Here is a 16545-nt window from a genome sequence, read left to right as displayed (position 1 = left end):
CTTTGCACCCCCATATGGCCTTCGTGTGGATAAAAGCAATCCCACCCACCCCCCGGCCGCCTTTCAGGAGATTGACAGTCTGACACTAGATTGTTTCGAAAGTAATAGCCCAACCCGGACTTTGCCGTTTCTGTTACATTGAAGAGGCAGCCTTTACATTTTGTTACGACTGTGACGCCTCAATACCGATGAACAGGGATCATGAGTTCACGGCGGTGTCTGACCACGACAAGATTACCTCCTCGAAAGGAAGGGCGTGAGTGGAAAAGGGAGGTCATAGGGGGAGGCAGCCTTTCTTGGAAGCAAGCAAGTAAAGATTGAACCAAGAAAAGGAAACAAAATAGTAATAAGAGCACTAAATATATCTATATAAAAATAGCAGAACGTATTTGTTATAGGGGCACGGCTAAATATTTAAGGGAAATATACATAGCTAGTGGGGCATTAAAAGAAAGTAGCATGCAAGAATAGAATATTGCTAAATGCCTGGGAGAACAGACTTTTCTGTTCTCCCAGGCATTTAGTAATATGTAATGAGCCTGGGTCTGTTTTCTGGCTCATCATTTGTAAAGTAGCTATAGTGGTTTTAAATGTATGTGCATTTTGCATGTGTTTCTGGTTTTTAATTTTTGTATATTGTTTTTAAGTGTTTTTATCTGATGTGAACCGCCCAGAGAGCTTTGGCTATGGGGCTGTTAGGGAAATTCCCCTAACCTGGTAGGAAAGGGACGACTTCACAACCGGTCCAGAAACAGAGACTCTTTATTATACTGTGCACACAGGAGAGAAGCCCCTTCCTTCGTACAAACTGATGGCAGAGACTCTCTAACCATCTGCCACATCAGCATACATTTATACTTCATCAAAGTGGCTCTGAAGAAGTCATACTTTTTCCCTCCTCCCTCCTGTGACTGATCACAAGTCCCAATCCATGTTCCATAAACAGAAACCCATTCTTACACAAACAATGCCATATTTTGGCAGCCTATGACTGGTACAAAACGTTGCATTCTGTTCCGTGATAAGCATCTCAAGGAGAGATAGGAATTCCAGAAATTGGAAGGTTCAAGGGGTTTATGTCTGGTGACTCTTACATCATCATCATCATCATCATTATTATTATTATTATTATTATTATTATATCCCACCTTTTGCCCAATACTTTAAGAACTTCTGCCACCAGCTGCCTCCACCTCCTCTCCTCCTGCACAACTTTGATGCACTGTTAAAACACTCTGCGTGGCAAGCCAGCCTCAGGGCCAAGCTACAGGTGCATCTGGGTTGCCTTCAGCCTCTCTCTGCCTTATACCAGCCAACCAGCCAACATCTCCACCCTCAAATAATCCCCCCCCTCTCTCTGCCAAAGTCTCCCAATGGTCCAGCTAGGCTGCACACTTGTGGCTTGGGATATTGCTTATTGCAGGTTATTGCTTGGTCATGTCTGGTGACTCTTACATCATTATTATTATTATTATTATTATTATTATTATTATTATTATATCCCACCTTTTGCCCAATACTTTAAGAACTTCTGCCACCAGCTGCCTCCACCTCCTCTCCTCTTGCACAACTTTGATGCACTCTTAAAACACTCTGCGTGGCAAGCCAGCCTCAGGGCCAAGCTACAGGTGCATCTGGGTTGCCTTCAGCCTCTCTCTGCCTTATACCAGCCAGCCAACATCTCCACCCTCAAATAATCCCCCACCCACCTCTCTCTCTGCCAAAGTCTCCCAACGGTCCAGCCAGGCTGTGCACTTGTACCCTGTGGCTGGGGGTAGGGCAACAGCTTATGGCTTGGTTGCATCCGGTGACTCTTGGGTTTTTTTTTAAAAAAAACCTCCACCACCAGCCACTCTGGACTCTATGTGGTACAGCAGCCTCTCAGGGCTCAGCTACAACCATGTCTGAGTTGTGTCTTCAGTCTAACTCTGTCTCTAAGAGATATGCCAGCCAGCCAAAGCCACAAATCTATCTATTTTTCTCTGGTATGCACTTCAAATGTTCTGCATTCATCCCAGCAGTGCAGTCAGAGCCTGGCTCACAAGTGTACAAAGTGAAGTGGAAGGGAAGTGGTAGCGAAGCAAAGCAATGATATACCAGGTTCCAACATTCACAGCAACAAGGCATCCACAAAGAAGAGAGCCTCTCTCTCGACTGGCACCTTACTGTTGGTCATGAGAGTTTTTCTCTAAAGATGACCCTTCATCGCCCATGATGTGGAAATTTGAGAAAAAGGCCTCTGGCCCATTCTGTTTTGCCCTGTGGGCTGCTTTGACTGACCTCTCCTTTCCCACATTTTGATTTGTGGATGCCTTGGCTCTGCTAAGCTCCAGGTACCTGACTGCCCACCAAATCTGCAACAGGAAAGGTGCCCTGCTTCTTACTTAAAGACTGGAGATCCCCTTAATGCCAAGGGCTGAAACTGCTCAGTGTGCAACACTCCAAAGAAGAGGTTTGACAACCTGAGTTTGAAGGATATGGCTCCAGCAGTTTTAAAAAACAATAATGTTAAAATTTTGAACTTTTAAAAAATCCTAAAAAAAAATGGATGAACAGATCTGATTCAAACTTGGCATGGCTAAATCTCTCCTTAAGAGCTATCACAGTGCCAACTTTCAGCCCTTTATCTTTAAAAATGTCATTTTTAAAAAATAATAATTTTAAAACCTCAAACTTTTTAAAAAAATCCTAAAACTCAATGCTGTTTCAAACCTGGCATAGCTAAAGTCTTTATTAAGAGCAATCATGGTGCAAAGTTTCATCTCTTTATCTTTAAAAATAAAAATTTAAAATAATAATAATTTTAAATCCTCAAATTTTTAAAAAAATCCTAAAAATCTATGGATAAATGGATCTGTTTCAAAGCTCTACCTAAAAGCTATCATGGTGCCAAATTTCAGCTCTTTATCTTTAAAAATGATGATTTTAAAAATAATTTTAAAACCTCAATTTTTAAAAAATTCCTAAAAAATCAATGAATGAACGGATCTGTTTCAAATTTGGTATGACTATACCCCTACCTATGCGCTACCAGCATGCCACGTTTCATGTCTTTATCTTTAAAAATGACAGAGTTATAAGCATTTTTGTTAATTCCCATTAGAGCTGCTCTTTGGCTGGGGAAGATTAGAAAAATCCGGATTTCCCCTCCCCCTCCTAGATTTGGCAACAAAACCCCAGACAAATCTGGGTAAATCAGGTCATATGGTCACCCTAAAAGTAATTATCTCCTGTGACGTGAACCTACCTGTACACTACGCTCAACATCTAAGGTCCTCCTCTGGGTGCCTACAGAAGCTCAGAGGATGGCAACAAGGGAGAGGGCCTTCTCTGTGGTGGCTCCCCAATTATGGAATGATCTTCCTGATGAGGGCCACCTGACACCAACACTGTTATCTTTTCGCTGCCAGGTCAAGACTTTTCTTTGCTCCCAGGCATTTAACAGCATATATATATTTGAAAGAACATATTCTCCCTTATGAGCCTGCCCGTGCTTTGAGATCTTCTGGAGAGGCCCTTCTTTCAGTCCCGCCATCTTCACAGGCGCGCTTGGTGGGAACATGGGAGAGGGCCTTCTCGGTGGCTGCTCCGGTGCTCTGGAACTCTCTAGGCTGGCTCCCTCCCTGATGGGCTTTCGGAAGCAGGCAAAAACTTCTTTGTTCCAGCAGGCCTTTGGAGAATAATCTGGCCCTCCATCTATGTTAATGTCTTATAATTTTGTTGTGTATTTTAAATGTTTATGGTTTTGTTTCCACCACCCCCATGTATATTTTAAACTTTGTAAGGCCACCTTGAGGCCCAGCATTGGGCAAAAGGCGGGATACAAATAATAATAATAATAATAATAATAATAATAATAATAATAATAAGAAGAAGAAGAAGAAGAAGAAGAAGAAGAAGAAGAAGAAGAAGAAGAAGTTGTCAACTGTCTTTGGCCTGGTTGAGAGTTTAAAAATTGTTTTAAATGTTAGCTGTTTTTATATTTTTATGGTTTTAACTTTTGTATATTGATTTTTAATGTCCAGTCTTTTAATTTTTGTAAACTGCCCAGAGAGCTTCGGGGGTAGCGCGGTGTATAAATGCAATAAATAAATAAAATAAATAAAATACCTTGTGCGAGGGACAGTGCGCAAACCAGCCGGAGTGGCCAGACCATAAAAACGGCTTCACTTTGAACTGATATGAATGGCTGGGAATGCAAGGTCATTTCCTGGAGTCCGCTGGCCAGCTAGGTCACCGAAGAAGCCACTGACCGTCATTAGCCTCAGTTAACCGATCATTTCTAGGGCAGCAGCAGCCAGACATTTAGATTCCGCAGTGATTACTGGTGGGTTGGAAATATCAGCACTCGTTGGAGAGGTTTTTGCACCTGAAGCCAGAATGTTAAAATGACTTATGATTTGGCTGCACATTTTTTAAAGCAGGTCAGAACGAGATGGAAGTCAGAGGCAAGAAAAACAGCAACTCTCTTTCGAATACAAAGAAACTGTCTGTACTTCAGCAAAAGTTCCTAACAGAGCACTAAACCTGTCCAGGGCCTGCTGCCACTTCCTACACCTGCAGGGCTCTAGGGGAGGTTTTCGTGGGAGAACAGCTTCAAATTCCGAAGGGGGTTCTTATTCTAGGGTCAGTTCATTTTGTTCAGAGAAAGGGAGGTCTTCTTCTTGAAGATAAGGCGGCCAAACGGCTGTGACACTAGCTGTTAGGGTGGTTCTGCCTTCGCCCCCGTCTTCTGCCTTTAACAGCCACTTGCTATGATTGCACGGGTACAATCATAATATAGGCTTACCTGCGAGCAAGTCCCATTGAAGTCAATGGAGCACCCTTCTGAGTAAATACATATAGGATGTTGCTTAGGGTGACCCTATGAAAAGGAGGACAGGGCTCCTGTATCTTTAACAGTTGAATTGAAAAGGGAATTTCAGTAGGGGTCATTTGTATATATGGGGAACCTGGTGAAATTTCCTCTTCATCACAAAAGTTAAAGCTGCAGGTGCCCTGCCCTCTTTTAAATATGGTCACAGTATAGCTGCGGTATAGCTCCTGCAGCTTTAACTGTTGTGATGAAGAGGAAATTTCACCAGGTGCGATATGCATACAACATCTGCTGAAATTCCCTTTTCTATGCAACTGTTAAAGATACAGGAGCCCTGTCCTCCTTTTCATATGGTCACCCTAAAGGAGGTGAAAATTTTCATGGGATAGAGATAAGCATGAACAGCCAATCATGGTGGGGGATAGAACTGTTCTTAGGCCATTCTAGCCTAAGAAGTAGCCGGACATAGAATAGCAGAGTTGGAAGGGGCCTATAAGGCCATCGAGTCCAACCCCCTGCTCAATGCAGGAATCCACCCTAAAGCATACTGGACAGATGGTTGTCCAGCTGCCTCTTGAATGCCTCTAGTGCGGGAGAGCCCACAACCTCCCTAGGTAACTGATTCCATTGTCGTACTGCTCTAACAGTCAGGAAGTTTTTCCTGATGTCCAGCTGGAATCTGGCTTCCTGTAACTTGAGCCCGTTATTCTGTGTCCTGCACTCTGGGAGGATTGAGAAGAGATATTGGCCCTCCTCTGTGTGACAACCTTTTAAGTATTTGAAGAGTGCTATTTAGAACAGTAGTGTGAGGTTGTACCTAGGGAGGTCGTGGGCTCTCCCACCCTAGAGGCCTTCAAGAGGCAGCTGGACAACCATCTGTCAGGGATGCTTTAGGGTAGATTCCTGCATTGAGCAGGGGGTTGGACTCGATGGCCTTGTAGGCCCCTTCCAACTCTGCTATTCTATGATTGTGTGGCTACAGTGTGATGTGGCTGCAAAAAAGGCGATTTTAGGCTGCATTAATGGTCACAAGAAGTAAAATTTCCACTTTATTCTGCACTAGTCAGATCTCACCTCGAATATGGCGTCCAGCTCTGGACACCAGATTTTAAGAAAAATGTAGACCCTGGGTGAGGAATTTGGATGTTTTAGACTACAGGTCCCATAATCCTTGACTATTCAGCATGCTCTATGGAGTTTATTGGAGTTGCAATCCAAAGCACCATGTTGCTTAGCTCTGTGCAATGAAGCAAACCTTAGGGCCAAATCACCCGTGATGCAATTCATAGGATCTGTTCAGATGACACTTCAGGGAGTGTGGTTCTCTGGGGTTAGCACTAACCACAAGCCATGCTGTTGCATGCAACACTTTAAGCCACGGCTAGAATTGCTAATCCTGCCGCAGATGGTCTGACTGGGGTTAGAAAGTGACCAGGGTTTAGCAAAATGTATTGTTCACAACATAAACGAAAGCCTTAACTAGTTCAGCAGGGTTTAAGGTGTCTTCTGAACAGGCCCATAGTATTTCTGAAACCCTTGTATAAACTGGCCGCTTTTATTCTGAAGAAAAAATACCAGTGACCCCACAATCTGGAAGGTGCTCCCCAAACCCCCAAATTAGCCGCTATTCCCATCCATTGCCGCCTGGCTGCACCCTCTCCCTGCTGCTTCATTGTAGGGCCGGGTCGGGCCGGGCCGGCTCCCAGTCAAGGAGAATTGGCCATTTGGGGCTTGTTGAAAAACATTCCTTTTCACATTGGGAACACTTAGCCCAGCCTTCTCCTACCGGATGCCCTCCGTATGTATTGAACTACAACTCCTAGCATGGCCATGCTGGCTAGGAATGATGGGGTTTGCAATCCAACACATATTGAGGGTACCAGGTTTGAGAACGTTTCCTTAGGAACGGGAACGCGAGGTTTTCAGCCAGGGCCAAGTCCCTTTTTCCTTCCCGCACTTCTTTAAACTCACTTCTAGTTCATTATCCCCCATTATCCCCTTGAATGTTAATGAGCGGGCTGCAGTTCTTTTAATTACAGCATCGGTGAGAAATGGCACGTTAACACCATTCCGTGTTTACAAAGCCCTGGTGTTTCTCCGAATGGAGAGGTGGCATAATTATTGCTTTGATGCAGCTGCCTGACTAATAGTTTACAAGAAAGCCCTCCTTCTCCAGAGAGAGAATGCTGGTGCTAGCGGTTCTCCTTTGCTTAAGGAAGACCTTAATCTTAACATTCTGCATCAGGAAAACTTAAGGCACAGAGAAATCAACAGGAAGACTTCCATCCCTCCCTCTTTCATAATAGCTTCTTTGTTTTATCTGAGGCCGGGGGGGTCATACCTGCGAATTCTCCCAACCACACACAAGAGACCTTTGAAGGTTAAGGGCACCGTTGCAGATCATAAAATCATAGAACCATAGAATAGCAGAGTTGGAAGGGGCCTACAAGGCCATCGAGTCCAACCCCCTGCTCAATGCAGGAATCCACCCTAAAGCATCCCTGACAGATGGTTGTCCAGCTGCCTCTTAAAGGCTTCTAGGGTGGGAGAGCCCACCACCTCCCTAGGTAACTGGTTCCATTGTCGTACTGCTCTAACAGTAAGGAAGTTTTTCCTGATGTCCAGCTGGAATCTGGCTTCTTTTAACTTGAGCCCGTTATTCCGTGTCCTGCACTCTGGGAGGAACGAGAATAGATCCTGGCCCTCCTCTGTGTGACAAACTTTCAAGTATTTGAAGAGTGCTATCATGTCTCCCCTCCATCTTCTCTTCTCCAAGCTAAACCTGCCGAGTTTTTTCAGTCTCTCTTCATAGGGCTTTGTTTCCAGACCCCTGATCATCCTGGTTGCCCTCCTCTGAACACGCTCCAGCTTATCTGCATCCTTCTTGAATTGTGGAGCCCAGAACTGGACACAATACTCTAGATGATGCCTAACCAGGGCCGAATAAAGAGGAACCAGTACCTCACGTGATTTGGAAGCTATACTTCTATTAATGCAGCCCAAATAGCATTTGCCTTTCTTGCAGCCATATCGCACTGTTGGCTCATATTCAGCTTGTGATCTACAGCAATTCCAAGATCTTTCTTGGAAATGCAATTCCAAGATATTGCATTGCAGCAAAGATTTCAGAAGCATGTTTTAGAGGCCCGTTCAGATTATAAACTGGCCATTGCCTTTCGGATAAGCAGGGCTATACATCCAGTCAGCTTGAATCAAGTGTGATGTGGCTGCAAAAAAAGCAAATGCTAATTTGGGCTGTGTTAATAGAAACATAGCGTCCAAATCACGTGAAGTACTGGTTAGGGTGACCATATGAAAAGGAGGACAGGGCTCCTGTATCTTTAACAGTTGCATAGAAAAGGGAATTTCAGAAGGTGTCATTTGTATGTACGGAGAACCTGGTGAAATTCTCTCTTCATCATAACAGTTAAAGCTGCAGGAGCTATGCTAGAGTGACCAGATTCAAAAGAGGGCAGGGCTCCTGCAGCTTCAACTGCTGTGATGAAGAGGACATTTCATCAGGTTCCCCATATGTACGAATGACACATGCTGAGATTCCCTTTTCAATACAACTGTTAAAGATACAGGAGCCCTGTCCTCCTTTTCATATGTTCACCCTAGTACTGGTACTGGTTCTCCTCTATTTGGCACTGGTGAGGCCTCATCTTGAGTATTGCATCCAGTTTGGGGCACCACACTTCAAGAAGAATGCAGATAAGCTGGAGGGGGTTCAGAGGAGGGCAACGAGGATGATCAGGGATCTGGAAACAAAGCCCTATGAGGAGAGACTGAAACAACTGGGCGTGTTTGGGAGGACTGAGGGAGACATGATAGCACTCTTCACACAGGGGAGGGCCAGGATCCCTTCTAGATCCTCCCAGAGTACAGGGCATGGAATAATGGGCTCAAGTTACAGGAAGCCAGATTCCGGCTTGACATCAGGAAAAACATCCTGACTGTTAGAGCAGTATGACAATGGAACCAGTTACCTAGGGAGGTGGTGGGCTCTCCCACACTAGAGGCCTTCGAGAGGCAGCTGGACAACCATCTGTCACGGATGCTTTAAGGAGGATTCCTGCATTGAGCAGGGGTTGGACTCGATGGCCTTAAAGGCCCCTTCCAACTCTACTATTCTATGATTGTATGATTCTATGAAGGGTGGTTGGCTTACAGCTACCATCTGTAGCATAGCCAGGAGTGAAGAAAACTGAGACTGTAGGCGAAAATATCTGAAAGACCACAAATTGCTGATGCCTGTCTTCAATCAATCCATCACTCAATCAGATTACCTCTCCAGTACCTAAAAGGGACACCTTTCATGGATGATCCCAGTTGAGTTCCTAAAGGAAGCACTTTATCTTCTTCCATGCCATATCTTTTATCACTGGTAGGTTTAGCACTGTTTTTTTCCCCTTTGATTTATAAATGCTGACAGGAAGTAGTTCTTGTAGGATAGTTACTGAATGCAACCCCACCCTCCACCCCACAAAAGGGAAATACATCACCAAAAAGGGGACAGAGATTTGCTTATAATATGTGCTAATTTATATCTAAAAATGCAAATTTAGAAAGAATTACTTTACTTTAAATAGAAAAGGTAGAGGACAGGGTAAGGACAGGGATCTTTCGTCAGCGTTTACTGCGATGAGAAACAACGCACAAGGGCCAAAATTAAGGTGACCCTATGGAAAGGAGAACAGGGCTCCTGTATCTTTAACAGTTGTATCGAAAAGAGGAATTCAGCAGGTGTCATTTGTAGGCATGCAAGAGCCCTGGTGAAATTCTCTCTTCATCATAACAGTTAAAGCTGCAGGAACCCTGTCCTCTTTTATATGTGGTCATTTAGGGCAGGGCTCCTGCAGCTTTAACTGTTGTGATGGGGACTTTACCTGGTGCTGCATGCATACAAAGGACACCTACTGAATTTCCCTTTTCTCTCCAACTGTTAAAGATACAGGAGCCCTGTCCTCATTTCCATATGGCCACCTTCGGATAGGGAGACATTTTTCTCTCTTTCCCATAGTGCTAGGACCCAATGGGGGGTCATCCCATGAAGCTGATGGGTGGGAGATCCAGGACAGAAAAAAGGATTCCAGCTGGACATCAGGAAAAACTTCCTGACTGTTAGAGCAGTACGACAATGGAATCAGTTACTTAGGGAGGTTGTGGGCTCTCCCACACTAGAGGCCTTCAAGAGGCAGCTGGACAACCATCTGTCAGGGATGCTTTAGGGTGGATTCCTGCATTGAGCAGGGGGTTGGACTTGATGGCCTTGTAGGCCCCTTCCAACTCTGCTATTCTATGATTCTAAGAACTTCTTCACTCAGATGTTAGGAAAAATGCTTTAATTTACATGGACATTAGCAGTCAGCATTACCCATACACCCAGTCAAGGGCAAATGAGATAACAAAGGAGTTATTAATACATGCTAGACAAATTTCATATTCTCGGCAAAACACTCCTAGACTTCTTATCGAAGCTTCACCGCCCCAATACGGATCTCTTCGTCTTTCAACACCCTTAGAACAAAACAGCCACAGGCATTCCTCCTCCTTCTGCTCCTCCCTTCTTGCTTCCTGCCTCAGGGCTGTAGCTTAAATGCACACCTGGTCACGCGTTGCATGGTCTAAATAGGCATGTGAAAAACAACAACACCCATATCTTAATGTGACAAGCTTAGTGTTACAAAACCGACAATTAGAGAGAAACGCAGGCTGTATGGATACATTATTAATTGTTATAAAGTCGCAGTGGATGCAAAGACACCCTTTCCCAACGTACACAATAGTGGAGTTATTTTCTTTGAATCACATTAAAAGAACAATTAGAAATGTTTACAAGTCTTGGAGAAGGAAAGGAAAGGAAAGGAACCTCTCGTGCAAGTACTGAATTATTACTGACTCTTGGAGGGACGCCAGCTTTCGTTGACATTTTCTTGGCAGGCCTTATAGCGGGGTGGTTTGCCGTTGCCTTCCCCGGCTGTTATTACCTTTCCCCCAGCTAGCTGGGTACTCATTTTACTGACCTTGGAAGGCTGAGTTGACCCGAGCCGGCTGCCTGAAACCAGCTTCCGCTGGGATCGAACTCAGGCCGTGGGGAGAGTTTCAGCTGCAGAAACTGCTCTGCGCCACCGAGAAGAACAACTATTATTTTCACATTTTTGTATCTTTTTACACTACTGGGTATAACGTAGTGTCTCCTTAAGGGCGGCTTGCTCACGACTGCAATTAACATTTCTGTTGTTGGTTTTCTAGTGAGAAGCTGGATGGAGAAGCTGAAAGATAAGGTAAGGGGGCTCTTCTCTTCGTTCTTTTTTGATTTTTCAGGAATATGAAAAGGTGACATTTTGATGCATGGTTTCTGGTAAGACTCAAATGCATCTTCTACAGAGGGAAAGCCATTCATGTCTTTGATGGTTGCTTCAGGGTCCTGGCGGCCCTGCCCTCTGGCCAGTCACACCCTGATGGGGCCTCTTCCAGGCTACCCATAGCTAGGGTGACCATATGGAAAGGAGGACAGGGCTCCTGTATCTTTAACAGTTGCACTTTTATTGATTCATTGTCCCGCTTGACGCTAACATAAATAAGTACAGTGCCCATGGATCCAGTCCTCAAGATGAACACTATCTTTATAGTCAAATTTTCAATTTTCTTTTGTTTGTTTGTTTTTAAGGAAGTTTTGAAGGGTTGCTGTGTGTTCTTTCCCCCAGAAGTGTTGCTTGAAATTGTTCTCCCTCGCCCACCACCCCTTTTGACCACTAAAAAAAAAACATCCAAAGAAGTCTCCAAGACTCACTGGTATCCCAAAGTGGATGCTGTTGTCAGTCTTTGCCCATAGAGCGCGTATGGGGAGTAATAGGGTCCCGTGGCCACAGGGACAGGCACTGGGGCTCCGGGGGTGGGCAGAGGGCTCTTGGAATACAGGTGGTAGTGGTGTCAGCAGAAGCACCTCCATTTTCTAAAGGAGGCTGTAAAGTATCCATCACACGCCAGGCGAAATGTCACATACCGAGGCCGTCTTCAAAGGTGTCTTCTTGTAACTGTCTTATCTAACTAAAACAATAGCTTCTCGGCTCCAGGCAGAAAGTTAACTTGCAGTAACTTACTGTTACAAAGGGATTGTTTTGCACAAGATAAGAAAGCTCTGGTGTTACGTTCTGATTGGTTAATATTGCTATGGGGCACTGCCCCTTTCAGGCTTGAAAAGCTGTGCTGAATTTCCAATTCTTTGTCTGACTGTTGCTTTCAAGACTCTCAGATCTTGATTATACCGTATTACTTCGATTCTAAGACGCCATCGATTCTAAGGTGCACCCCATTTTTAGAGATGTTAATTTGGGGGAAAAAGGGCATCTTAGAATCAAAGAAATACTTCCCTCACTGCCCAGCCAACCTCCTCCCCACCCCTCCGCATTTTCTTCTAATGGTTGTGTCCTTTTCTTTTTTCCCTCTGTGAGAGAAGAAACTGCCGTTTGCGCGGGAAGAAGGGGGGGGGCATTGAAACAAAGAGTAAACTTAACTCTCCAGTCCCGCTCTTTACTTGTCTCTGCACCAGGGGGCGACGACACGCGAGTAAGTCCCATGGAAATCGATGGGACTTACGGATAAATTTGCCTAACAAAAAACCAGGCGCTTACCCAACCAGCTCCTCCTTGCTCGCATGGCTCAAGGCTGCAGCAGGAGCTTCCTCTTTTCCTCTTACCGTATTGCTTCGATTCTAAGACGCCATCGATTCTAAGACGCACTCCATTTTTAGAGCTGTTAATTTAGGGAAAAAAGTGCGTCTTAGAATCGAAGAAATACGGTAATCAATAAAGCGCTTTTGGACCCTCTGTCGCTGAAAGTGTGGAGTCGTGCTTGGGGGCTGAATTGGATCTCGTCCCTAAGGGCAAAGAACTTGTATAACAGCGGCTCCTGAATCCCAAGGCGTGGTGCGGGCTGCGCAAAGCCAGGGTGCGTGGTGGGGATGTGCATGTGGCACGCCATGGCCGCCACGGCCGCGCTGGCTGAGGAGGTGGAGCTGGGGTAGCTGAAGAGCAGTTTCTCGGTGCCCGGGAAGGCGGTGTGAGTCCGCAAGTGGCTGAACGGTTCCTCGGACGTGGCAAAGCGCTTGTCGCATGGCCCGTTGGCCGACACCCAGTTGCAGATGTGGGGCTGGGGGTCGTTGGGCAGCATGAAGCCGTACGGGTACAAGGGGTGGCTGGCAAGCGAGGGCAGGGTGGCGCCGCCGAGCAAGGAGTGGACCGTGTGCAGTGGCAGTGGAAATGTCATGTACACCAGCAGGTAGCCGGACTTGAGCGCCTGGTCATGGGTGCACGAGCCGCTGGTGGCGCCGGCCAGGTGGCTGGTGCAGTGGTAGCTCAGCCAGTATGGGTCACGGCACAGGCTGGCCGTCATGACGGAGGGTGGCGAGGCGCCCGCCAGGGTACTCAAGCCTGCCGCCTTGCTGCAGCCCAGGCTGCCCACCAGCTGCGCGCCCACCAGGCTGCTGGACTTGGTGGGGTTGAGCGCCACGCTGTGCGGCAGGAACTGCGGCGGGTAGCCCGCGTAGGCGCCGGCCAGCGCACCCGGGTAGCTCATGCCGGCCGGCGGCAGCGGGAACACCGTCTGCCCGGGCTTGTAGAGGGACACAGGCCTTTAACAGTTGTACAGAAAAGGGAATTTCAGCAGGGGTCACTTGTAGGCATTCAGCACTTGGTGAAATTCCCTCTTCATCGCAACAGTTGAAACTGTAGGAGCCCTGCCCTCTTTTGTATCTGAGCAAGAGGGCAAGGCTCCTGCAGCTTTAACTATTGTGTTGAAGAGGGAATTCCACCAGGTGCTGCATGCCTACAGATGACCCCTGCTGAAATATTCCCTTTCCAATACAACTGTTAAAGATACAGGAGTCCTGTCCTCTTCTCTATATGGTCACCCTACCCATAGCATCCCTTTGCTGAGAGTCCCTAGATTCGCCCTTCCTCTTCAAGAGCTTGGACAGGCAGAGAGGGGTGTGTGTGTGTCCCAAATCCACTATTTGTCACGGTGACCACTGCTAGTCCAAATGGGCCATGCCTGCTGGGGGAGCCGTAGTCCAGCCCAACTTGGGGGTGCCTGGTTGGGTGATTGCCTTGATGCCCTCCTGCTCGTAGGCTTCCCAGAGTCATCTAGTTGGCTACTGGCAAAGGATTATGGGAATTCTAGTCCAAAACATTTAGCGAGAACTGGTTGCCTGAGGGGAGGCTTGTGGCTCCAGTGGCAGCGGAGTGATGAATCCGCTCCTGGCTTTCCATCAGAACCAGACAGAACTCAAAAGGAGCTATTCCGCCACTCGGACAGCTCCTTCTGTATGCTGACCGAAACCGGAAGCAGATTCGTCGCCCCACTGGCCTCAGAGCCACCAGCCTCCACTGAGCTGTCTGCGCGTGAACCAAAAGGACTGATCCAACAGGGCTCCTGTCAAGTTCTTTATGGTTTTAGGTCCTTTGTAGATGTGAAGCGATTGAGGCTGCCTGTTCCGTTGTGCCGGCCCTTTCCTCGTGTTTTCAATCCTGGCAGATCGCAGGCAGTTTGCGTAGGCTGTAAGAGGACGCTTAGCAGCTACTGATCTAGATCCAGGGCTTTTAGCATCTCTTTATGGAGCTTTGGCTTTTCAGTCTGCGTGAGAGAATTGGGAAGGGGAAGGGGGAAAGCGGCAGAGCTGAGGATCTTTTCATGGGTCCCTAACGCATCTCCAGCTTGTAAATGTAACCCAAGTCTTACCACTTAACCCCACACCATCAGTCTTACTCACACACCCAAACGAGGGCAAATTGGTTAACAAAGGAGTTATTAATACGTACTAGACAAATGTCCAGGCCTGACCCAAGGCAGGTTACCGCCTGAAGCAGGGATCCACTCTACCTCCCCACCCACCCTGATGTGTGCACCTGCCCACTGCTAGGAAGTTTACTTTCCCTGGCATGGGCATGCAGGCCTGCATTGCCCGTACGCTGCCTGTAAGGTCTTTCTGCCTTCAGGAGCTGCACGTCGCCGGCACGTCTGGCAAAGTACAGCAAGAAATCCAGGAACTTCCTGGCCTTCTCGCGATTTCCCCAATCTTGCACGGCTCCTGAAGGCAGAAAGACCTTACAGGCGATGGGGGCGCATATATCTATGCCAGGGAAAGTAAGCCAGCAAGGTTCGGAGGCACACAAGTGGTGTGGGGTAGGTGCACGCATGGGAGGCGTGCGGGTGAGCGAGCGGCTTCTTCTTGGTTCTTGCAGCTGCCTGCATGGTTGGCCATGCAGGACCAAGAAGCAGCAGACCCTTTGGAGGGGGAGAGCGCCGCTTTTCCCATACTCCTCCGCCTGCTGTGCTCGCTTCCTATCGCTTCATGGTAGGGCCGGCCCTTGAACTACCCCACTCCCAACAAGGTCTCCTCCTTCCGCGATAAGTCCTCATGACACCCCTCCTAGACTCCTTACCGAAGCCTCCCAGCCTGCTCTGTCCGTGAATCTCCTCTTCGTTTAACGCCCTTGTTGAACAAGGCAGCTGCAGGAATGCCTCCTCCTCTCTGGCTTCCTGCCTCAGGGCTTTAGCTTCAATGCACCCCCTGGGGGCTGCCTTTACGGTACGGCTGGCACCTGTTGGTGGCGAGAAACGTTCATGAAGGGAGGCGGCGCCGGCTTTCTGGCAGTCATTAGGGTCGCTGGGCCCGTCCTCTGCCCCAGCGGATGGTGACCCATCAGGCCTCACCATCCGCCTGGCCACACCTCCGCTGCGACTCCAGAGTATGGATAGATGGAGGATGTGCCGTACTTGCCTCGCTCCGGTGAAAAAGAATCCGGGTAAATCCCTGATTTCTTTTCTCTGCAGCTTTGCCGGAAAGCCCTGGGGTGGCTGCTGCATCGTATAATCGACGCAGCGCCACCGCGCACCCACCGCCGAGGCTTTCCGTGTGTTTAGGCAGTAGCCTGGTCTGTAAATGAGCTGGTTTCCAGAAAGGGAGAGGTCAGCAAAGAAAACGTTATGCATTTTGAAGTGAAGATAGTTCTCCTCCGCTTCCGCTTCATGAAAACCAAAGAACCCCATAACAGTCTGATAACCTTGTTCCTCCTGCCGCTCCGTTTCTCCTTGGCATCAGGTGTTCCCAACGTCGCAATAAAGCTACAGAAGTAAAGGAGCTGATGGTCCATGGTGAACAGTGGCGAAAAATCAAATCTAAGCCAAATGCCTGCTTTGTATTCTTGCCCAGATAGTCCAGGTAGATAGCCAGGAGTGCCTAATATCAGCTTCGGCTGATTAGGGTGACCCTATGAAAAGGAGGACAGGGTTCCTGTATCTTTAACAGTTGCATTGAAAAGGAAGTTTCAGCAGGTGTCATTTGTATATTTGGGGAACCTGGTGAAATTCCCTCTTCATCACAACAGTTAAAGCTGCAGGTGCCCTGCCTTCTTTTAAATCTGGTCACTCTAGTATAGCTCCTGCACCTTTAACTGTGGTGATGAAGACGGAATTTCATCAGGTTCTTCATATATACAAATAACACCTGCTGAAATTCCCTTTTCTATGCAACTGTTAAAGATACAGGAGCCCTGTCCTCCTTTTCATAGGGTCACCCTACGGCTGATACGCCAGCTGCGCCCCTTCCTAGGGTTGGAAGACCTAAAGACGGCAGTGCACGTGCTGGTAACTTCGAGGCTAGACTTCTGCAATGCACTCTACATAGGGCTACCTTTGTGCCTTGTCCAGAAACTTCAACTAGCTTA

General features: G+C 47.2%; 1 protein-coding gene and 1 pseudogene across 1 annotated transcript in view; one reads left to right on the top strand and one right to left on the bottom strand.

Moving 5' to 3' along the window:
• Nucleotides 1-16545, top strand: part of ARMH4 (armadillo like helical domain containing 4) — a 60973-nt gene that overhangs the window by 41501 nt on the left and 2927 nt on the right. Inside the window, exon 6 of the mRNA XM_063118503.1 lies at nt 11072-11103. Within this exon, the coding sequence (XP_062974573.1) occupies nt 11072-11103 (32 nt within the window). The remainder of the gene's footprint in view (nt 1-11071; nt 11104-16545) is intronic.
• Nucleotides 11609-15535, bottom strand: LOC134391918 (zinc finger protein 503-like; annotated as a pseudogene).

This window comes from Elgaria multicarinata, chromosome 2, assembly GCF_023053635.1.
Source record: "Elgaria multicarinata webbii isolate HBS135686 ecotype San Diego chromosome 2, rElgMul1.1.pri, whole genome shotgun sequence".
Classification (NCBI taxonomy): Eukaryota; Metazoa; Chordata; class Lepidosauria; order Squamata; family Anguidae; genus Elgaria; species Elgaria multicarinata.
The sequence above is the reverse complement of the archived record's forward strand: the minus strand, read 5'-3'. Positions and strand labels throughout refer to the sequence as shown.